This window comes from Cydia pomonella, chromosome 6 (assembly GCF_033807575.1).
Source record: "Cydia pomonella isolate Wapato2018A chromosome 6, ilCydPomo1, whole genome shotgun sequence".
In the NCBI taxonomy this organism is placed as follows: Eukaryota; Metazoa; Arthropoda; class Insecta; order Lepidoptera; family Tortricidae; genus Cydia; species Cydia pomonella.
The window spans coordinates 20743148-20765468 of record NC_084708.1 but is presented as its reverse complement, the minus strand read 5'-3'; the positions used below and the strand labels follow the sequence as shown (position 1 = coordinate 20765468).

The 22321-nt window shown below is 38.6% G+C and overlaps 1 protein-coding gene across 1 annotated transcript; it reads left to right on the top strand.

The window, feature by feature from the left end:
- The first annotated feature begins 6954 nt into the window (after positions 1-6954).
- On the top strand, positions 6955-9168 carry LOC133519247 (uncharacterized). The gene is made up of 2 exons (XM_061853238.1): positions 6955-7541; positions 8308-9168. Exons 1-2 carry the CDS (start codon positions 7095-7097, stop codon positions 9082-9084), a joined length of 1224 nt encoding a protein of 407 aa, XP_061709222.1. The 5' UTR covers positions 6955-7094; the 3' UTR covers positions 9085-9168.
- The last annotated feature ends 13153 nt before the right edge of the window (positions 9169-22321 follow it).

The following is a 22321-nucleotide window of genomic DNA, read 5'->3' as shown; positions in this document are numbered from 1 at the left end:
GAACTATGAAAACCCCCTCTCACCCCCGTGTAAGAAAATATAAAACATGTTCGACCCCCATCTTGAAACCTATGGTCAGCCTCCCTCGGCTGACTTCTGGGTTTACGATCTTTTTAAAATATACTGCCCTAAACCCAGTAGTCGGCCAGGGGAGGCTGACTATTGGATTTTGTACAAAAAAGTAGTTCCCAATAGGCTGCCCCCTTAAAAATGTTATTTTAATACGGATTTATATTATTTTTTTACTTTTTCCAGATAAATGAAGTATTAATTATGTGAAGCAGTGCACATTCTTTTAAAAAAATATCACATTTCGGCTGCTAACGTCTGATCAAAATACTATGTGACGCTCCAAAAAATGGTGTATATCACATATCCCTTCATGTCAGAAGACAGCACTTCTTTGAGGTAGTGTTGTGGTTTATGCTAGTCAATTCTTTTAAAAATTAAGTTTCTTTTCAATCCATACTTTATCAATCTATAATATCACCTACTTTTGGCATGAAAATCTGAAAAACTTTGATATTTACACGCAAAAATAAGCAAGAAAGGCTGACCACCGGTGCATGGCTGAGCGCTGGTGCCTTTACCCTATTTGTTGTGTCGATATTTATTAAAATAATTAACTTCTAATACGTGTTTTCATCACCTCATCTTACTATATACAGTCCACAGTCCACCGTTAGCTATCATGGGGCTAGGTTGATCTGTGTAAGATGTCCCCATATATTTATTTATGTAATGAAGTCACGTACGTCCCGCACCTCAGTGCGGCGTCGGATCTCGACGTCACCAATTATTTAAGTTGTCATTTCTACTTTTAAAGCTGTTTCAGTTCGAGTAGAAACTTGCTCATTGTCCTTATAGCATTTTCCGTGGCTTAGCTCTGCATCTAGAATGTTACCGCAACAATGAGGCTCTTTGAGACAAGTTTTAACAAAGAACGCCTTGAAAATTTAACGCTTATTCGCTTTCTTTGTAAACTGAGTGCAGTTTACAATATTTATTTAATAGTTATAAGATTCTTTGTGAGGTCTTCAAGAATTATTTGGTAACAATCTTCGCAATTATCTAGTACTCTTGTTATAAAACTCGGTGAATAACTTTAGCTGACTGATGTTATTTTATCCTTTTTGCATCCAGATTTTCTTTTTTTTAAAGGTTTATTTTATTTTATTTTTCTTTTTCCCTTTTTGCTTTTGGTTTTAAGTTTTTGTTATAAGTGACTCAGCATTCTGCAGGACTCGTTCCTGTCTGGCCAAACTGTCATGTTGTTAAAAAGTTTCGCACTTCAGGTATGTTTCAAGTTTCAAAGCCTGGATCTGAATCTGTCAAGACTTCATCATGGATCCCATCATCAGATCCGGATTTGACGAAAATGGGACCAACTTGGAACTATATTAAAAAAAATCTAAATCAGTTTATACGTGACGAAATTTTGAGATAACAAACATTAAACAAACTGTCACATTGATAACCACCTCCAAAATTTAATATATCTACATGTAAGTAAGTAATAATTAAAATGAATCTTTTACAAAACTTAGAATAAACATTTATATAGAATGTTCCCCAGCAGTGGTAGCATGGTTCCATTTTTATCTCTTGTCACTATGCCCATCACTTTCGCACTTACATACTTGTTAGAACGCGATAGGCGTGGTGACAAATGATAAAGAGCCGACCATCTTAGCCCTACTGGTCGCATGTATGACTTTTATGAGTTATGGCATTTATGCTATTTTATTTATTTCTTGTATTGGCCGGGTGCAAATGACTTGACGGGAACTTAATAACTACTGAACGGATTTTCACCTATTAATAGATGATTCTTGTGGAAGGTTTCAATGTATAATTTGTTAAGGTTTTGTGTAAATTGGTTGAATTATGGCGATGTTTGCAAATGATGCCGGAAAAAAACACGCTGTCTAGGAGCTTTAATCGAAAACGATGCCTAATCCGTTTGAGATATAACACAATGTATGGTGGGATTGTCTCTCTTTGATTGGTGTACAAAAAAGTCCTCGATGGTATATATTTATCTCTTAAGGATAACTTACTATACCCATTCTTATCTTGTAAAAAAAGATTACATATACTGTAGTATATGAAAAGCTATTTAAAAGAATGTAATATTAATCAAGAAGGAATTAAATACGTTAGTTACATTGAGTATTTCATACATATAAAATAATCTCTAGCTTCTGCCCGTAACTACGTCTGCGTGAAATGATGATGACTAATAAAAACTATCATATGTCCTTTTCCGGGCCTCGAGCTATCTTCATACATACATATAAATGGCGTCCCAAGAATATGGGACATCAAGGGAAAGTACCTTAAATATAAGACATAGAATATTTTACTAAAAGGAGAATTTATTTTATTTTCATAACTGATTAAAACTGCATTCAAAGATTTAAAAAAAAAATAAGTTACTTTGTCTGGAAATCGAACCAACTCAAATGTGATAAAAAAACATCCTGTATTTTTATGATGCCAATCGAAAGAATGCATAAAAAATAAGTTATCTCAGAAATATGATATCGCAAAAGAAATGAATAGAGTAAAATTTTTGATTAAAATTTCAAGATTCGGCTTAATTTCCAGAAAAAGTAAGCTATTTTCAATTTTTTTTAGAAATTCTTTGAATGCAATATTACTTACTTTTAAAGATAAAATAAAGTCTGCTTTACGATATTTAAGGTACTTTCACTTGATGTTCCATAGTCTTGGGACACCCTGTAGACAGAGCTAATATCGCATTTATAATATTTAGTAGGGACTAGTAAAGAAATGAAAAAACCTAGTACCTATATATACAGTCCATATTCATTAGTATCAACTTACAATGTATGTTACGTGACATTAAATGAAATTAGGTGACTAGTAAACAAAACCGCAGAACTTACTAGCTAAATCACCTCAAGTTATAATAGTATGTAGGAAGATTAAATCCCGTAATCACGAGACGTTACAATTACGTTCATCGACCATCGAAACGAAAGAGACGTTTTATTTAACCCCACGAGCGCACAGGGATGTCTCGTGTTACATCGATAAACTACACAGAAACATACCAGCTTCTCATAATTTTAAGTGCTTGGAAAGTAGTCGTGTTTTATGGGCTCTTAAACAGCTCTAACTATATCCAATGCATTTTGAAATGATAAAACTTGCCAGTTGTTAATTTGCTGTAGGTAACATAACATAATACTAAACTTAATAACGTTAAACCTAGAATACTAGAAGTCGTAATAAATGCGTGTCATTATTTCAAAAACACTTTCTTCAAAGTTATATTTAGCATCTGAGATTAGATTCATATTTTAACTTCATACAAACTGATGCGTAACAATGTGAATATAGCTAAAACATTTTTCTATTTATAAAGAAAAGATGCCTGAGAGCAATGGGGAATATAAAGGCTGATGAAATCAGATTGCAGCCTTATGGCAAGCACACACTAACGCCATCTACAGCACGCCGCGGCGGTGAAAGTCGCAGCTCCAATTTATCGATAGCCAACCATCCCTAACGCCATATCATCGTCGTAAAGCGAACTCATTATTCTCAGTTTAACGGTGATTGCCGCGATGTTAGTTCATTCTATCCATCTGAACGTCATTCTTAAATGTGCATGACGTATCAAAATTACATAGGAAATGTAAATTGGTTCCGCTAGTAAACGAACACAGCGCACGTATTAAATTGGAATAAAATTAGTGGCAATTTTTCTATCCTAAATAAGCCTTCTAGGCTATTCCAATAGCTTCTCCAGATAACCAGTTTAAGCAAACCCTGTAGGGCTAAAATGGTCAGCTCTTTATCATTTGTCACCATGCCTGTCACGTTCTAACAAGTATGTAAGTGCGAAAGTGACGGGCATAGTGGCAGGTGATAAAAATGGAACCATGATGCCACCACTAGAAGCTATGCCTTTTCAGAAATCAACTTATACTAGTTTTCCGGCAAAAATACTAACCGCAATGCTATTGCCAGGTCCTAACCGCTGACTCTTGCCAAGAAATCATTCAGCCTTAAGCCATATTGCCTAAAGTGGCAAGATTTCCTGCGGCTAAGCCAAGTTTCAAAGATATTGCCAATAATAATGTAAAGCTGTATTAAAGACCAGGAACACGCAGTTTGGCGGGTTTTTAATTGATGGGCGAAAATTTTATAGTACATTACGATACAAGTGCGAAAAATAGGAAATTCGAAACGAGTGGCGATAAATTAAAACACGACCGAAGGGAGTGTTTTATATCGACACGAGTTGCGAATTACCTATTCGCACATGTATCGTACAACGTTTCACAGTACATATGGCCCTTTAAATGTTCGACACAGTAACGTAATATGCTAATTTTCGCACTAGTGCGGTAAAGTAGCACCATATGTACTATAAAGTTTCTTTATTGGCACATTATGAAATTCGAATGGGTCTAATTAATAGAATAGAATAGAATAGATATTAGATATAATGGAATAGGGAATAGTATTTTAAAGGTATTATTTTATGGAGGGTAGAGGTAAGGAGAACAATCTATGTGTATGAAAAGTGTCCATCAAGAAACGTTAAATACTACTACTCCGTCTATAACGTGTAAGTTCATGTCATGTCCTTGTGCTACCGTAGCGCCACCGGAGAGATTTCGAACTATTATTTACTGCTGCCAGCTGGACACTTTTTTAACAGTTCTCACATAAGAGATTGTTCTCCTTACCTTTACCCTTAATAATTTTATTTGTTCAGATTTTGATAATTAACTACAGTACAGAGGTTAAGGTTAGAACAAAGGGGCATAAAGTAAAGTAAGATGTCAACTTAATATACACTCTTCCCGCAAATAATGCCGTGCTCTTGTAATTCAAATTTAAAACTCAAAGGCATTTCAAAGGTAAGTATATCTCAATTATATTTCTTGCAAGACTAAAATGGAGACAAAATACTAAAATGGAGACAAAATTAATATGTAGTAAAATGAAATGCAATTTTAAACACAAATATCTAATCACTGTGCGTATAATGGAAATTTTGAGATTGAAAACATGTGAAATAATCACATTTTTAACCAGTGTCAAAATTACTTTAACAAATCAAATAAATAAAACTTTTATAGATATAAAAAATGCAGGGTTTTGTTACAAAATAAATCAACATAAATCAAGACAAAACTATTTAAAAAGAAATAGAAAAGTAAATATGTTAAATATTAATTTAAATAATGATAGCCGCGCGTTCATTCCTATCGTACTTCCTATTGGGGCGAGCGAGACGGGCGAATGACATCATTTAGATATCATTTTAATTTCACAATGAAAGAGGCTAATTCGGATGTACCTACTCTGATATCAGAATGATATCAATTAGTTATCGTGTGTCTCGCTCGCGCCAACATGTACGGACTAGTCCGAGCGAAGTGCACGATAACTAAGTTCGAATTGGCCTGTAAGTTTGAATTGGCATCCTGAACTGTGTCATCTTACTACTTTTGCAAAAAGCGGAAAACTTGCAGGTGGAAGTCAGTATTATGTAAATGGGTCATTCTCTAAGAATATGTCTGCGGTTGCGTCTAATTGAAACCACTCTTTTCATACATTTGTATGGGTCGCGGCAATCAGGCCGCAGACATATTTTTTGTGAATTACCGAAATAAAGAACCAACATTTTCTATATTTTCGCGTGAAAATAACCAACATCCTAATAACATTTAGACGAGACAAAAACCTTTTACTTTTATTATGTTCAGACAAATCTCATCGGCATTTTTACGAATGTCATTCTGTCTGATGACCTTTAACCTCAAGTTTGGTCTTGCCTACGTTTAGAAAAAAATATAGACATAATATCTCACTCAGCTGATTAGAGTGTAACATAAAGTAAATACTTTCTGAAATAATGCTCCGACAGTAAAAACGGTACTCCCCTTCTTACTTGCAAGAACGAAAACCAAAGTTTAACAGCTATCTGTTAGAGTGAGGCGGTAAGACCTTACTTTATAGCTCACAGACAGCTGCCTCCTGCCCTCCCTGGGGCCCATTTCTCGAACGTTGTTAGCCTAATATTATTAGTGCGTTGCCATGGTAACCCATACGACTTCACAGTTCGTGGATTAACATTATTAGTCTTATACCGTTCGAGAAAGGCCCCAGTATTAAGTTTTATTAGCAATCAGTGTACGAATATAATTACCCAAAGAACTAGTTAGCCCGGTAGACAAACTGCACAAGTTGAAATTAGCTGCCGCGCGCCACCGTTAGCGGTTTTATGTGGCATCAACGTTTAATGACTTTAAACGCTTTTACTTGTAACGTACGAAGTTTTTGTGAAGGATATTAAACTGTTATGACAGAGTGATTATTGCCACGCATAAACCATAAGAGAATAGCCATTGGAAAGCTCATCCAATTGTTTAGGTACCGCAGCATTTCCCATACTATGAGGCGCGACAGAAACATAAGACAACATTCCGACCGATTGGGCTATCTGAGCGTTATCAATAATATTTTTACGCAACTGTTCGGAAATGTGGCAATAGATGGTCTAAAACCAAGCTGGAAAGTAGGCAATAGCTGTAGCACCTGAACCAGCCGTAGGCTAGATGACGAGTTTTTATTGATGGTATCAGTCGATTTGGTTTATTTTGAGGATCGAATGAGGACGTGGGTCCTATTACATTTAAGTAATATAAAAGGCAGGAAAATGGTACTAAACGGCAGCTAGGTACTTGATCCTGACGTCAAGCTGAGTTGAAGCCGCATTGAAGTGTGACAAAACAAGAAAATTTATATTTCGATGGCGAAATCTTGTTATATAATTTATGGTATATAAATATAAATTACTAATTTTAAGGATTCCGTACCCAAAGAGTAAAACGGGACCCTATTACTAAGACTCCGCTGTCCGTCTGTCCGTCCGTCTGTCACCAGGCTGTATCTCATGAACCGTGATGCCTTGATCACACGTACCGAGTAAACGGGCGAGACAGTAAAATGTTCCTCGGCCGAGACAGTGATGTAAGCGAGTAACTGTTCAGACATGTTTTCAAATTAGGACAGTCAGTTCAGTTCTATTGAGAGATTCGGGCACGATGGACCGTAAAAAGTTAATTAGAAAATATACAAAGTTACTCATTCCACTATTAATGGAAGAATTAAAGGAATTGTTGGAAAACGAGCAGCGCCGGATTTGGACTAGACCATGGATGTTGAGAAGATCTGATTTTGGCGCTACGAACACTGTTTTTAAAGAATTAAGGGTAGAAGATCCTACTGAATTTAGAATGCTTCTGAGAATGGATGTAGAACATTTTGACACATTGTTAGAAAATATTACTCCATTGATACAAAAGCAAGATACTGTCATGAGAGAAGCTATACATGCAAAGACGAAACTACAAGTAGCGTTATGCTATTTGGTGACTGGGATGAGCTACCGTTATTTGCAGGCTTTTTACAGAGTGTCTCGGGCTGCAATATCATCGTTCATACCGGAAGTCATAGATGCAATATTTACTTATTTGGAGAATTATTTAAAGGTACGTATTTTTTTCTTACATGCTATAAATAAAACATAACAATATTTATTTATTTATTTATTTGAAAATTACATTTGTTGTCTTCCGTCTGTCTGAAAAGCTGCATACATCGCATTAGCTAAAATGTCATTGGTACTCACAGAATTTGGCGGACTGTTGACATTATGTACTGGAGAAGATGCAGCTAAGATTGATTGCGATATTTGCGATGCATAATCCTCATCATAATTTTCAGGAAATTGATGATGATATGTATTTTGAGAACTAGCATAAGTGGTGTCTGAATGTACAGAAGACGGCCTTTGGTCGCTGCGATTAGACGAAGAAGAATGGTATGCAGTACTTTATCTAAGTTCTTTAATCCCATAATCGGTCAGTATATTCTGTATTCTGTTTTGTGCTAGTAAAGCATTCTCTGTCGATAAATTCTTAAGTTGCAATGCAACACTCCTTCCAAAAACATCAAATACAGTTTCTTTCTCAGAATTTACATCTTCATTTAACTTTTTTAAATCAGAAACGGCTTGAAAAATATCTCTAGCCCTCTTTTTACCTCTCGCAGTATTTATGGTATTGGTAATAGTCGCCGAGGTAGTAGTCGTAGTTACAGTAACTGGTACTTGCTGGTGATCAGATGTAATAGCTGGTACTTCCTGGTTGTTGTTTGAGTGTGAGGAGGTAGCAGGGCTATTGTCCTGAGGACCAGTGTCTTCATTAGCGGAATGACTAATCTGTAAAATAAAATGAATATAAATTATTGTTTCAGGTACCGCAGACCAATGAAGAATGGAAAGAAATAGAAACAGGTTTCAGAACTAGGTGGAATTTCCCTGGTTGCCATGGCGCTATAGACGGGAAGCATGTGATAATTCTAGCACCACCGAATTGTGGAAGTGAATATTTTAATTACAAGGGTACCAACAGTGTGGTTTTGATGGCTGTGGTTGATCATGACTATTGTTTTCGCTATGTAAATATTGGAGCAAACGGAAGAAACTCGGATGGGGGGATTTTTAAAAACAGCCAATTACGTAGTGATCTTGAGAATAATTTGCTACCGAAAGGAGGATTTTTGGTTGGAGATGATGCGTTTTCACTAAAAACATATTTATTAAAACCATATAGTGGCACAAATCTTTCAACAAAACAAAAAATATTTAACTACAGACTCTCTAGAGCACGAAGAATTGTCGAAAATGCGTTTGGCATTCTGGCAAGCAGGTTTCGAATTTTTCAAAAGCCCATACCAACTAGTGACGTAACCACCGATAAAATTATTCTCGCCTCTTGTGCTCTGCATAATTGGTTACGTCTCACAAGTCCCGGTATTTACTTTCCAAAGGGTTGTGTTGATCAAGAAGATATAGATTCGGGATCCGTTATTGTGGGGACTTGGAGACAAGAACTACAAGCTAATTTGCCAAGTATCACTAATCATAACACCAACAATGCAGCACGTATAGCAAGGGAGCTTCGAGATAAATACGCAGAGTTCTTCAGTGGGGCAGGTGCCGTTTCGTGGCAAAACAGAATGATTTCATAATTTTAAGCAATTTAATTTCAGAAATACCTACATTATACTTAGCATAAAAAGTAACATAATAAAAAGCACTTACGTTTTCATAAACCTTTTTTATTTAAATCCTTTGAAAAGACCTCTTCCATCTCTTTCAGCCACTTAATATTAGAAGTGTACACATTACTGAGCCCCGCTCCAGATTTCTTCGAGTCTTGAATTTTTTTAATTTCTTGTTGGTAGGTCGATCTTAATTTTTTTATTTTATTGTTAACTTCTATCGCACCAAATCCAGAGATATTCATTTCCTCAACTATGGACTTATATGCTGCATCCCGTTTTTGTTTTATCTTGTATTCCGGAGATTGAAAGTTCCACAGGCACTGATGTAGTTTATATAATTGTATAAATTTAATAGTTGTTTCGACATCCCATTTGTTATTAGAAGACATGGTGTTATTGTATTTTATTAGATTTTTAGTAGATTTAAACAACAATTATCTAAATATATGGCGCGCGCGGCGATGTCGCAATGTGACGACCGAGTGGCGAGACAGTGCGCGTTCAGACTTGCCGAGCGAGCGAGTGAGACAGTGCGGGGAAGCGGGAGGGTGGGCACTCGGCCTAGCAGATAGAACGTCCACCGAGCTACTGACTCGCCGCTTCGTTCGCCCGAGTGCTCGGCCGAGTACTCGGCGCTATGTTTATACGCACCGAGTACTCGGCCGAGAGCACTGTCTCGCCCGTTTACTCGGTACGTGTGATCAAGGCATGATAGCTAGACAAGAAATGTTCACAGATAATGTATTTCTGTTGCCGCTATAACAACAAATACTAAAGTACGGAACCCTCGGTGGGCGAGTCCGACTCGCACTTGTCGCGGTTTTTTAACTAATAAGCTAGATTTCGTTAAAATGTTGAACATGTGCCATCATCCTATTTATAAGTACCTATAGGTACAAATGACAAAGTGAGTATTGATCCTGACTCAGAAAATATCAAGCCATATTATAATGCACAACGCATGTAAAATATACTACTCTCATGCTAAGAAATGCCTGGTCACGAAAGGGTTTTTTCAGAAAAAAGTGTATCTCTTTTGTTGAAAAACTATCAAGTTTTGGGTTATTTCTATTCAAGATCACGGGAACTCTCGATTTAAAAAGGAAAAAAGTGTCTGAAAAAAATTTGTATGGACCGTCACAAAATTGACACCTTAATTTTGTATGAAAAATTAGGGACACTTTTTATCTTCATCGTAATCAATAGACTCATGATAATGAGTCCACATTAGTTATGCCGTTCCCGAGAACATTCCCCGTTTCGAATGGGAAGCGTCCTCACTCGAGAATTTTTACATTGTAAACAGAGACAGCTTCTCTATAACGAAAAATCTCTCCACCCAACCCAACCCAAGAAGAAAATAAATGGTAAATTTTTTTCTGAAAATGCCCTTAAAAGCTGTAAGTAAGTTCTGAGTCAGGTTTAACCTACCCTACCTATGACCCTGCCCGTGACCCAGAACATCTTAGGTCTTCAATTACTCTATAAATCAATCACTGTGCCCGCTGCCCAAGTGCCCACCTTACAAGGAATGCTATTTATCATGTTAAGTGGTCGTCGAAACCGGTGTCTGGTGTAGGGTGATATGATAGAAGTGCTTACTCACCCCAATCACATACATTACTTTTTTTTTATGGAGGATAGGCAGGCGTAACTGGACGAAACTTTGTATGTTGTATTCTTACAGCATTTCAGAGTACGAATAATTGAGTAAGATACATTATGTTTACTTAACGAAGTATGTTTAGCAACAATCAAGGTAAATTATGATAGATATTCAATAAATTAAAAGACAGTAATTAAAAGACATTTTTGGGGCCAAATAAACTTAGTGCTTCAGTATTTTACCCCCATAAAGTTATGCCGTATGCCTACCTGATTTGCGCATAAACATACTTAATACATACATTTTTGAATTCAGTAGATAAAAAAATGTACATAGTTAAGGGGCTGTAATTAGTCTTACATAAGTTAATTGACTCTATTATGTTACGACTATTTAGCAGTTTCTATTTAAGTTACACGCATGAAAGTGTGTTGGCGTATGCTTATTAAACTCATATCATATGTGTATGAATTAGCAAAGTACAATGAATATAATACAATACAATTGACATGGTTAATTTTCATAACACAATGGAATCAACTGACTTAAGACTAATTACAGCTCCTTAACTATGCTTAACTATGTACATTTTTTTTTGCACTTTACTCAGGTAATCGTCACGAATGTAGTAGTTATCAAGCCCGGATCTAAATTAGTTTTAAATATTTGAATTTTACTACTCAAATCAAATTACACGAAGCAAATTTAGTGTATTAAATTGCGGTAAACCTATATCAAAAGTTAACGATCCGGATACCATAAGCATATCACGTTTTTCTCATTTGACTCTTAAGGACTGGAAAAATGTATCTCGCCTGTTATGGTGCAGCATTAAGATTAGCTTCGGACTATCTTAACTTTGCGATGTCTACAGGAAAGACGCAAACGAGTAAAACATCCATAAAATGTGTATGACCCTTATCTATTATTCAATACCTGTTTCAATAGATGTTTGATAGGACATTAATCCTCTAAAACAAAATATTACAACCGTCACCGTTAACCAATATACACATAACACGGCCCGACCCGATTCGGACTTTAAGATACGTCAAACACTTGCTAAAGATACTGTTATTGTTTGTAGTGGTTTTCTCCAATAAAAATGGTTTAATAATGCACTATACTTTTATTTGGAAATATAGAACAAAACACAGTACATAACTAGGAATTTTAGATAAAAGAAAAATAAATGAGCAAAATAACGTCCGTTCAGTATGGCTCGCATTCGGATCTCTCGTTGGTGGGGTCATCCCTGCCCCGCGCGCCCTCACCCCGAGCGGCGTTCGGTAGTCGTCGGCAACATCCTCCACCCCAGTGCTGCTTAGCAGCACTCACCATCTATTGGTATGCGGGCTACGCGTGCAGCCGATCGGGTAAGTACACCACTTTTGGTTTTAATTCTAACGGCTCTTATTCGGCCATCTTTGCCTGGCATCAGCTGTTCTACTAAACCTTTTGGCCAAGCGCATCGAGGACATCAGGGTCTACAATCAGGACGAGGTCTCCCACTTGTAAGGGCCTCACTTCTTGTGTCCATTTTTTACGTGGTAGCAGGTCCGGGAGGATTTCTTTCACCCATCTTCTCCAGTATAAGTCAGCCAGTCGTTGGGCGATTCTCCACTGCTTTTTCAGGAAATAATCAGAGTCATTAAAGGCGCCAAGGTGAGGTAAGACGGAAGAAGAACCAAGAAGAAAATGGTTAGGCGTTAAAGTTTCTGTGCTTCCAGGTTCTACAGAGACGTACGTAAGCGGCCGGCTGTTCACTATACTTTCGACCTCTGCCAAAAATGTACACAAAGTCTCTTCTCGGGGGGCTCTCTCTTTCAGCACGACCTTCATGCATCCCTTAACAGTTCTGATCTGCCTTTCCCACGCTCCACCCCAATGTGGACTTCCAGGTGGGATAAATATCCATTTAGTCCCATAGTTCAATGACTCACGCTTCAGGTACTCCTGGTCCAACTCCTGGATAGACTTTCGCAGTTCTGCATCAGCTCCTCGAAGGTTGGTACCATTATCTGAGTATAGGTACTGCGGCCAGCCACGTCGTGCTCCCATTCGTCTAAGAGCCATTATAAATGAGTCGGAGGTAAGTGAGTTGACTACTTCGATGTGCACTGCCCTCACTGTTAAACATGTAAACAAAACTCCGTACCTCTTTTGTTTTCCTCTTCCCACAGTTACTTCTAGAGGGCCGAATAGGTCAGCGCCAGTGTAAGTAAAGGCGCGCTGATGATGAGCAACGCGGGCAGGCGGTAAGTCTCCCATTCGTGGGATTTCTTGTTTACATTTTCTAATTCTACATAGCATGCATTTTTTTATAACATTTTTAACTGTCGGTCGTAATTTTAATATCCAATGCCTTTGTTTCAGGTTGTTTACGACAGTTTCCTGGTTCCCGTGGGCTGCGAGAACGTGATGATGCTTCACCAGCAGCCTTGCTATGTAGTCTCGTCCGTCCAAAATCGAAGGTCGTTTTATTTCAGGTCCGACTTCAGCAGCGGCGTCGATGCGGCCACCGAGACGTAGGACTTCGTGTTCGTCAAGGTATGGCGATAAGGTAAGTAATTTACTTGTTTTAGGTAAGGTTAATCCATTTTTCAGTTTCAGGATTTCTTCAGAGAACGACTGCGCTTGAGAATATTTTATAAGTAAATTTTCAGCTTTTTCCATCAAAGCGCTGTCCTCTTCATTTATATGTCTACATTTGTTTATAAATTTTAACATCATAAGAGTAGCCCTGAGTAATCGTAACCACGATGAAAACCTTGTAGGCTCAGGTATACATATGTTTTCCTTATTGCATGACGTCATTGTCATAACACATTCTAAATCGTCATTGTTTACTTCGGCGTTCAAAATATTTTGTGGCCACTCGTTCTCACTTTTTTGTAAAAATGCAGGTCCTTGGATCCACTCGGTAGGCAACTCACAATGGTCGTATGCTTCTCTGGTAGGTATATCGGCGACATTTAGGTGCGTAGGTACATATCTCCACTCGCTCGCGTGCGTAAAATCATCTATTTCACCAAGCCGGTTCGCGATATAAGGTTTGTATGTACGCGCATTGTTTCGTATCCAGTACAGAACCACTGTGGCGTCACACCAAAATATACGACGATCTGGTTTTATTCTATGTTCCTTAATTATCGTTTCAGCCAATCGTGCTGCCATGACTGCGGAATTCAGTTCCAATCGGGGCACAGTCGATTTATTCAGGCCTGCAACACGACATTTACTGGAAATGAATGCCGTGCGAACTATGTTGTTTTCTTGCCAACGCCAATATGCTACTGCGCACATAACTTTCATCGACGAGTCGCAAAATAAATGAAGTTGTAGATCTTTATAACTATTGATAGTTAATAAATCTTGTTTCTGTGCAGGCGCATCGCCGCCCGCTGCACTGATAACAGGTACTAGCCGCATCCCGCTCGCACTCACGGTATCTGTTACTATCTCGCTCGCACTTGAAGACTCTGTGAGTGTCTCTTTCGCACTTGCAGCGGCATGAGGATAATATCTTGGTAGACGTATTTTTCGCATTAATTTTAATTGATTAATCCATTTTAGCCATTTTTCGTAGACGACGTCAGGTACTTGTTCATCCCAAGTTACGTGTAAATGCCACGTTAACTGAACAATTAATCTTCCATTTATGGTGAAAGGCGCTAAAAATCCATACACGTCAAAAATCGACATTACTACTCGTAAAATGTCCCTTTTCGTAGGCCTTTCATTCCCGTTGATTATATTTTCAGATAACTTTTTCAGCGAGACATCGAACCTGAGCGTATCTTCATTGGGATCCCACAACAATCCAAGTGTTCGCTCGCCCTCATACTGTTGTCCAACTTTGAACCTTACTGCGCTGTTACCGAGAGTCTCTTTTGGAATGCTATTAATGACGGTTTGACTGTTGCTATTCCAATTGCGTATATAAAAATCGCCTCGCGCATGTATATAGGTGACGTCACGGACTAGCTTTATTGCAGTTTCTTCATCAGGTAAGCTGTCGATGTAATCGTCGACGTAGTGTTGCGTGTATATAGCATTAGCCGCCTCTGGATATGTAGATTCGAAGCGTCGCACATTTTTATTTTTGATGAATTGTGCTATGAACGGCGCACAATTTGCTCCAAAAATGAGTGACGTCATCTGGTAAGTATCTATAGGATCTTCGGGCTTATCTCTGTATAGAAAGCGTAAGGCTTGCTGATCTTCGGGTTTTATTTTAACTCTGAGAAACATGTCCTTGATGTCGCCAGAGATCGCGACCTTGTTTTCGCGGAATCGCCACATGATTCCTATTAATGGAACTAATAGGTCGGGACCTTTATATAGGTAGCTATTTAGACTAAACCCTTTTGTTTTAGCTGATCCATCAAAAACTAAACGGAGGTTCTTCTTATTTGGATTATCCACGCCATGAGTAGGTAAGTACCACGTTCTAGTAGATGTGACTGGATTATTCAGTTTCTCAGCGTATTTATTGTCTAACAAATGTTGTATGCGTTCTTTATACCTTCGTGCATACTCTTCACTCCTTTTCATTTTTAGCTCAACTCCTTTCAGTCGTGATAACGCATTTGGATATGAGTCGACGGTGACACAGTAAGGATCCTTCCAAGGTAAGCCGACTTGCCACTGGCCATCGATAAGTTCAGAGGTTTGTTCCAGGTGCTCCTGGGCCAGTACGTCCTCCGAGTTCTGCCGAGGTTTAGCAGATACGCCCATTGAATCGATGGAGAAAGATCGACGCATATCTTCTTGCAGGTCACGTAGAATTTGATTATTCTCAGTTGCAATATCTTGCTCATAGTTATGACTAAGATGTAATGAAGTGTGTGTTTCCCTTTGTTTCATTACAGTTGCACGTTGACATGGACCATGCACGCACCAGCCAAGCGGAGTACGAGTCCCATAGGGTTCATTTTGGCCGCCCTCTACGACCTCGAGCGGCACATGCAAGTGGTAGTTGTCTTGTCCAATAAGAATTTCAGGTTTCTGATTTTCAGCACACAAATAGTTTTTTATACGGTCTAGGTACTTGTAATTACCGCACTTAACAAGTCCAAGGTTTTGTACAGGTAAGTCCAAATTGCTTGCACTACGCGCGGTTAAGTTGAACATTGTCCCGTCACTATTAGATATCGAGCAATCGATCAGCTGTGTTTTGCACTTTAGTTCTGAATTGACCCAAGCGCCGCGAACATTTAAACACTGTCTGCGCCCGCGCAGCCCCGCGCGCTCCGCGAGTTCCGTGCTTATGAAAGACACGCTGCTTCCATCATCAAGCATACAGGTCGTTTTTATTTTACCGTTAGGTCCATGAAGATATATCGGCACGACTTTTAATAGCACTTCGCGATGATTAACGTTTATATGCGTAACAGTTTCTGTTTGAGCACTAGTATCCGATACTTCTACGACGTTATAAGGAGTCGAACGTGAACTTTGACCCGATACGTAATGCAGTAGCCGGTGGTGCGCTTGCCCGCACCCCTCCTCGTCGCAAACGGCGGCCGTGCACGATTGTCTATCATGGTGCGATAATAAACACTTATAACACAAACCGAATCGTTTTACATACTGCCAACGGTCCTTGCGTAGTGACTTTTTAAACTTTTTGCATTCTGGTAAATTATGAGTTCCTACGCGACAAAAGCGGCACTTATTATTACTGTTCGTATGCGCACTTTGAACTAAAATAGTTTGCGGTTTATAGTCACTGTTTTCACTATAGGTTTTACGTTTATAGTCTGATCGAACTTGAATAAGAGATGCACTGCAGGTTGACACTTTCATAGCTTCTTCGTGGAGAAACTCGGAGAGGATATCTAGTTTAGATTTAGTTCCCTCTTTAATTAGCGCGTAACTGTAGTCGTTCCACTTGGGTAGCAACACCGTAGGTAGCTTAGATAAGATAATGCCGACTATGCTCATTTCTTGCAGGTACTCTCCGCGACCTAAGGCACGAACAGCTGTGACGTAATTTTTTATTTTCACGGAAAACGTAACTATTTCTTTGTGGTATTCTGGTGGCAGCGCGTGTAATTTTTTTAATTTCTATTAACATGCGCGATATTATTAATTCCGGATTTCCAAATTTAACTCCAGTGTTGACATCAGAGTTTCAGTTGATGTGCCACTAATAAGCAGCGCATTTACTGATTCTTTGGCAGGTCCACGGAGGCACTTTCTTAAACGCCACATATTTTCGATATCGCTGAAACTACACACTCTGGTCGATTCTTCGAAAGCTTGTTTAAATTGTAACCACTCCATTGGTTCACCGTAGAACAAAGGCAGTTCCTTCGGAGTGCTGATGCGGCTCAGCAATCTTGCGTTTTGGTTATTGTTGGATGCAGATACGGTGGCCAATTCCTTTAGTGCGCTGGCTAACTCCTGAACTGGCAATTCGGTGCCGGTGACCACTGCTGCCGACGAACACGACGCGTCCGGGTTATTTCCAGTCTCGGGGACGTGCTGTGACTCCAGTTCCAGCTGGCTGCGCTCGACCCACCTAGCAACATCACTTTTAACTGACTGTTGGTCTTGTTCTGACGGTTCAGAATTTTCAGATGGACTGTATTCATCAAGGTTGGCGAGATCTACTTGTAGTTTTTTGTCTATCAAGTCCATTTGTATGCGAGCTTTTGCTTCAGCTGCTTCCAGCTCCAGCTTCTTCCTTTGTGCCACAATAGACGACGATGACGACTTTTTAGAACTCTGTTTCCCGGTTTTGCGAGAACAATGACTTGGCGGTTTCGCGTTCTTTTTTTGTTCGGAATGTACGGATTTTATCTGACTACCCGTTTCTAAAATAATAGTCTTGTCGATCGGTTTTTTGGGTTCTTCATCTTTTACAGGTGTCTGCGGCTGCTGGATTGAAGTCTGTTTAACTTCTTCTTCTTTTCTTTCCTTTTCACGTCTTGTACTACGTGTGTTTACCATCTTTGGTGTACGGAGCATCAAATCCGGTTCGAAGACCACTTTGTTATTGTTTGTAGTGGTTTTCTCCAATAAAAATGGTTTAATAATGCACTATACTTTTATTTGGAAATATAGAACAAAACACAGCACATAACTAGGAATTTTAGAGAAAAGAAAAATAAATGAGCAAAATAACGTCCGTTCAGTATGGCTCGCATTCGGATCTCTCGTTGGTGGGGTCATCCCTGCCCCGCGCGCCCTCACCCCGAGCGGCGTTCGGTAGTCGTCGGCAACAGATACGATATGGATTAGATATGTCAGTGTCAAAAGTGGCGTTTCATCAAACAAAAACGTCACTTTTGACACTGACGGTAAAATAAAAAAATTATAAAAATAAAAATCTTGCAGTTTGAATCGGGCCATTACTTGGTACCAGAAGTAATCACTGAAAACGTTTCACAATTCATGAGCAGATTTACTATTCAGTCCCAAACACTATTTGGACACTGAAATGGCCGATCCTTGGTTAATATGCATTGAGTGAGACCTAAAATCTATCTAATAAGACCTAAGAGTCTTTAGTACCGACTATCTTGAACGTAATTGGATAAATAGGGGTTCGGAGTGGCAGGCGAAATCAGTTATCGCCAGGGGAGAAACTTTGGCACCGGTGACAGGCGTATGACACCGAGTTTCGGGAAAGTTGGTTTGCAATAATTTATTTGAGACTTTATTTATTTACTTCAGTTCCGGGGATCCAAAAGTTATCAATACAAAGTAACGCCAATGAAGAAGGGATGGAAAGCCAATTACAGGATCATAGTTATATGTAGTTACAGATTACATTCAAGTTTTACTTAAATGAAAAGTGTCGAAGCTCGGACCCAACAACACACAACAAAAGAGTTCATACAGTGCATATGAAGTAGAAAACAGAGGACAGATTTTGAAAAACAGCTAGTCAGTAATACAATAGAAAAAATTGGTAGGCAAGACAAGACGACGAATATACAATAAATCACAGGGCATTCAGTGAGATTTTAACCCTGGAAATAGGGAGGGATGCAGGTCCGTAAAAATGAGCGATTACGATAGCATAGATTACCTTTCTTAGCCGTCCAGACGGCACAACCAAATTAACGATTTGATCAGAAATTTATTACATTGGTGACAAAATTGAATCTTCAATTCTAAACAAGTATGGTGACAGTCGAGCGCTTGAAATAAAAAATGTCCCCAACTAACACATGTAGCATAATTGTACATTAGAATTAAATTATGCATTATTCAATGCAAATGGGCAATGTGAATGTCATCTCGCCTTGTGTGGTAGGGCACAGCACAGCAGATGTCATTCCAGATCTAGAGCAGAGCCCAACTGGGGAAGTACCTCCACCTTACAGAAAACCGCAGCTAAATAACACTTGACCCTACTCATAGTGTTGTGTTCCTGCCGGTGAGTAAGGTTGCCAGAGCTCAACGAGGGGGGTGGGGTTAGGGTCGGCAACGCGCATGTAACTCCTCTGGAGTTGCAGGTGTACATAGGCTACGGAGACTTCTTACCACCAGGCAGGCCGTATGCTTGTTTGCCACCGACGTAGTATAAAAAAAACACTTTATTTAAACGCTGGACGGTCATAACGTCTTTGTCACTGGATACGACTTCTCTATACTTGTTAATTGAAATTGAAATTGAATTATTTATTTCAGGTATTATACCCATATATGTAAGATCAGTTACAAACTTTCTTTAAGACTATGTTAGTAACTTAGTATCCACAGTATAATTATTACATTAATTTTAAATAAATGATCACAGTCACAAATAAATAAATAAATTAAAATTGTTATTAAATAATGAACTAGTATAATATTTTTATACTACGTCGGTGGCAAACAAGCATACGGCCCGCCTGATGGTAAGCAGTCACCGTAGCCTATGTACGCCTGCAACTCCAGAGGAGTCACATGCGCGTTGCCGACCCTAAACCCGCCCCCCCTCATTGAGCTCTGGCAACCTTACTCACCGGCAGGAACACAACACTAATCAAAAAAATAAAAATCTCAATTAAATTAATGTCACAATTAAAATCAAGTTCAAATGAAAATTAAAATCAGATTAAAGAGAGTATAAAAATAAAATGTCAGCAGCAGCATGTCATAAACCCATATGAATGTCATTCCATTTCTGCACAGAAGGACAGTCAAATTTGGATGATAATGCATTCAGGAGCGCGCCGGGGCCGCCTGACAACGCAACCTGCACATGAGAGACGCCACTCTCTTGCGGATGATGGCGTGGAACCCGTCGGTGTGTGCGTCCGCAAACATACCCGATGCGCTGCAATGCCGGGGCAGCCGCAGCAGGATCCTGAATGCATTATTATATTGTATGCGCAGGACATTATATGACCGCTGTGCATAATTCGTCCATAGGCTACAGGTGTAAAATGACTGGCAGAACGCTTTAAATAGGGTTATTTTAACCTCCCTAGTGCATTTAGCAAATCGCCTAGCCAGCATATTACACCTGACAGCCAATGCCCTACGGTCTCTCTCCATATTTGATTGGCCGAAGGAACTAACGCCACATTTGTGACGTTACGATTTAGTACGTTTTTGTTGAGGCAGAATGAATATAGGCCAAGCCAGGGGTTCCCAAAGTGTGCGCCGCGGCGCCCTGGTGCGCCGTAGAAAGTAAAGAGGGGCGCCGTGAGTTCTATCATTATCCGAAACCACAAATATTCGCGGGTACCTATTTGAGCGCTCGCATCGGTAAATAATATAACGTCGTGTCACTCTTTTTCGACCGTGATTTTAAATTTACAAGGGCGCCGTTGCAAAATACTAAACTTGTAACTGCGCCGCATGTTGAAAAAGATTGGGAACCCCTGGGCCAAGCAATAATAAGGTATAGAAGGAAGTACTTCGAACACAATTTTTCGTCACATTGTATTGACTAGTCACGAGGTGAACATATCAAAAGTCGCCGACCGTAGCCCTCTGAGGTTTAAAAATTCTATTTTTCAGTTTTTTAGTCTTTGCGTCATAGCGACATGCCTACTTACTCAAAACGAAAGCTGATTAAATTTCCTACACGTTTAAATTGTCAAGTTTTTCGATATCTTGAATAGTTTTCGAGATATTTGTTCTTGAAAGTTTATTTTGGGGCTCTCAATTTTATCTTGATATCTTCATTACTGAAGCTACTAGGCAATGTTAGGTATTGTTTTTGTATAAATCGGGAGTGCCAAATTCATTAATTTTATGGTATCACATTGACACCATTCCAAAGTTAAAACAAAATGTTAAAAAATACTTTTCAAACTGCTCATCACGCTTAAACCGCTTAACCGATTTCGATGCAATTGGGTGTTCGGATAGTTTGAGTCGTCCAGGAACTGGATATATAACATATCACTAACATCGATTAAGTAAAATAGTAATAAGCTACTAATACAATATGTAAATTTAAATTCCGGAATAAATTATTATTAAATTTATTTTAATACAACATAATGACGGATGAATGATTCGGGCTAAATTATTTTATAAGGAAACATAAAAGTTGTGCTTCTTCAAAACATATAATGAACTATGTAAGCTCCATCTAGGCTGCAAGTGATTTGAGAGCCCAAGACCAATACCACCTGACCCCCCATAACGAGTAAGGTGCAACACCACCCAAAGGACCAGCCAAGATCGAGGGTTTTTTTACGACTGGTCCGCACATATTTCCACACCGATTTCTAAGCCAAATTTCGCATGCCGCCCTCTCTGTCATTCTCAGTTATAACAAGATTGCTAGACAGAGATATATAAAAGGATTTTAGTTGAAATTAGGCTCCAGTTCGCCTTTGAACCGGAAAGGATATTTATGACAGTCGTTAAAATGATATGTGATATTTGAATGTACCATAATAACGGGATTTAGGCGCGTGATATAACGTTATGTAAGGTCATTTAATTCGCGTTTCGGTCATATGTATGCAGAGCAATCTCAGGGCGTGTGTCGGCTGTGTTGCGTTTGCTTAACGACGAGTAGGTATGTAATAAAAAAACCCATTTATAATCAGGCATCAAAGGCCCATAGATATATACCTTTACAGACTAACATACATACAATAATTATAAGCTTAGAAACTAAAAAAAAATGTAGGTGACACAACAGTTTTTTGCTGCGTCACTTATTCCAGTGCAGAATTTTGTAGATTCCCACGGAACCGCCACAATACCACGCCTTTCGCACACAGTATATGTTACAGCCCGATGCTTATAGAGTTTAATGTTGTTTATTTCGTCGAAGTAAAAAAAAACTACTTCTCACCCCCTTTATATAGTTTCTGCCATTAAAAAACGAATGTAGATTTTTTTTATAGAATTGTCAGTTATGTTTTAGAGATCTTTGAAAGTTTGGACCTGTCATACAAATTTTCTTTTTCTTTTTTATTTGTTAGTCAATGAGTCAAATATGTTATTTATAAATGTGTTATTTGATATTAAATACAGTTGAATTTTTAAATATTTTTTTATAACGCCTAAAAAACTATTATTATGCTTTAAAAAAATAAGGGGATATTTTATTTTGCGTGTAAATTGCGCATTACCTAATACCCAATGATTCGGCGTCCCACAAAGAAAAACTTGAAAAAATTC

Coding starts and splice junctions, on each gene's coding strand:
- LOC133519247 (XM_061853238.1), top strand. CDS start 7,095: ATGGACCGTAAAAAGTTAATTAGAAAATATACAAAGTTACTCATTCCA. Junction 7,542..8,307: donor ATTTGGAGAATTATTTAAAG/GTACGTATTTTT, acceptor TTATTGTTTCAG/GTACCGCAGACCAATGAAGA.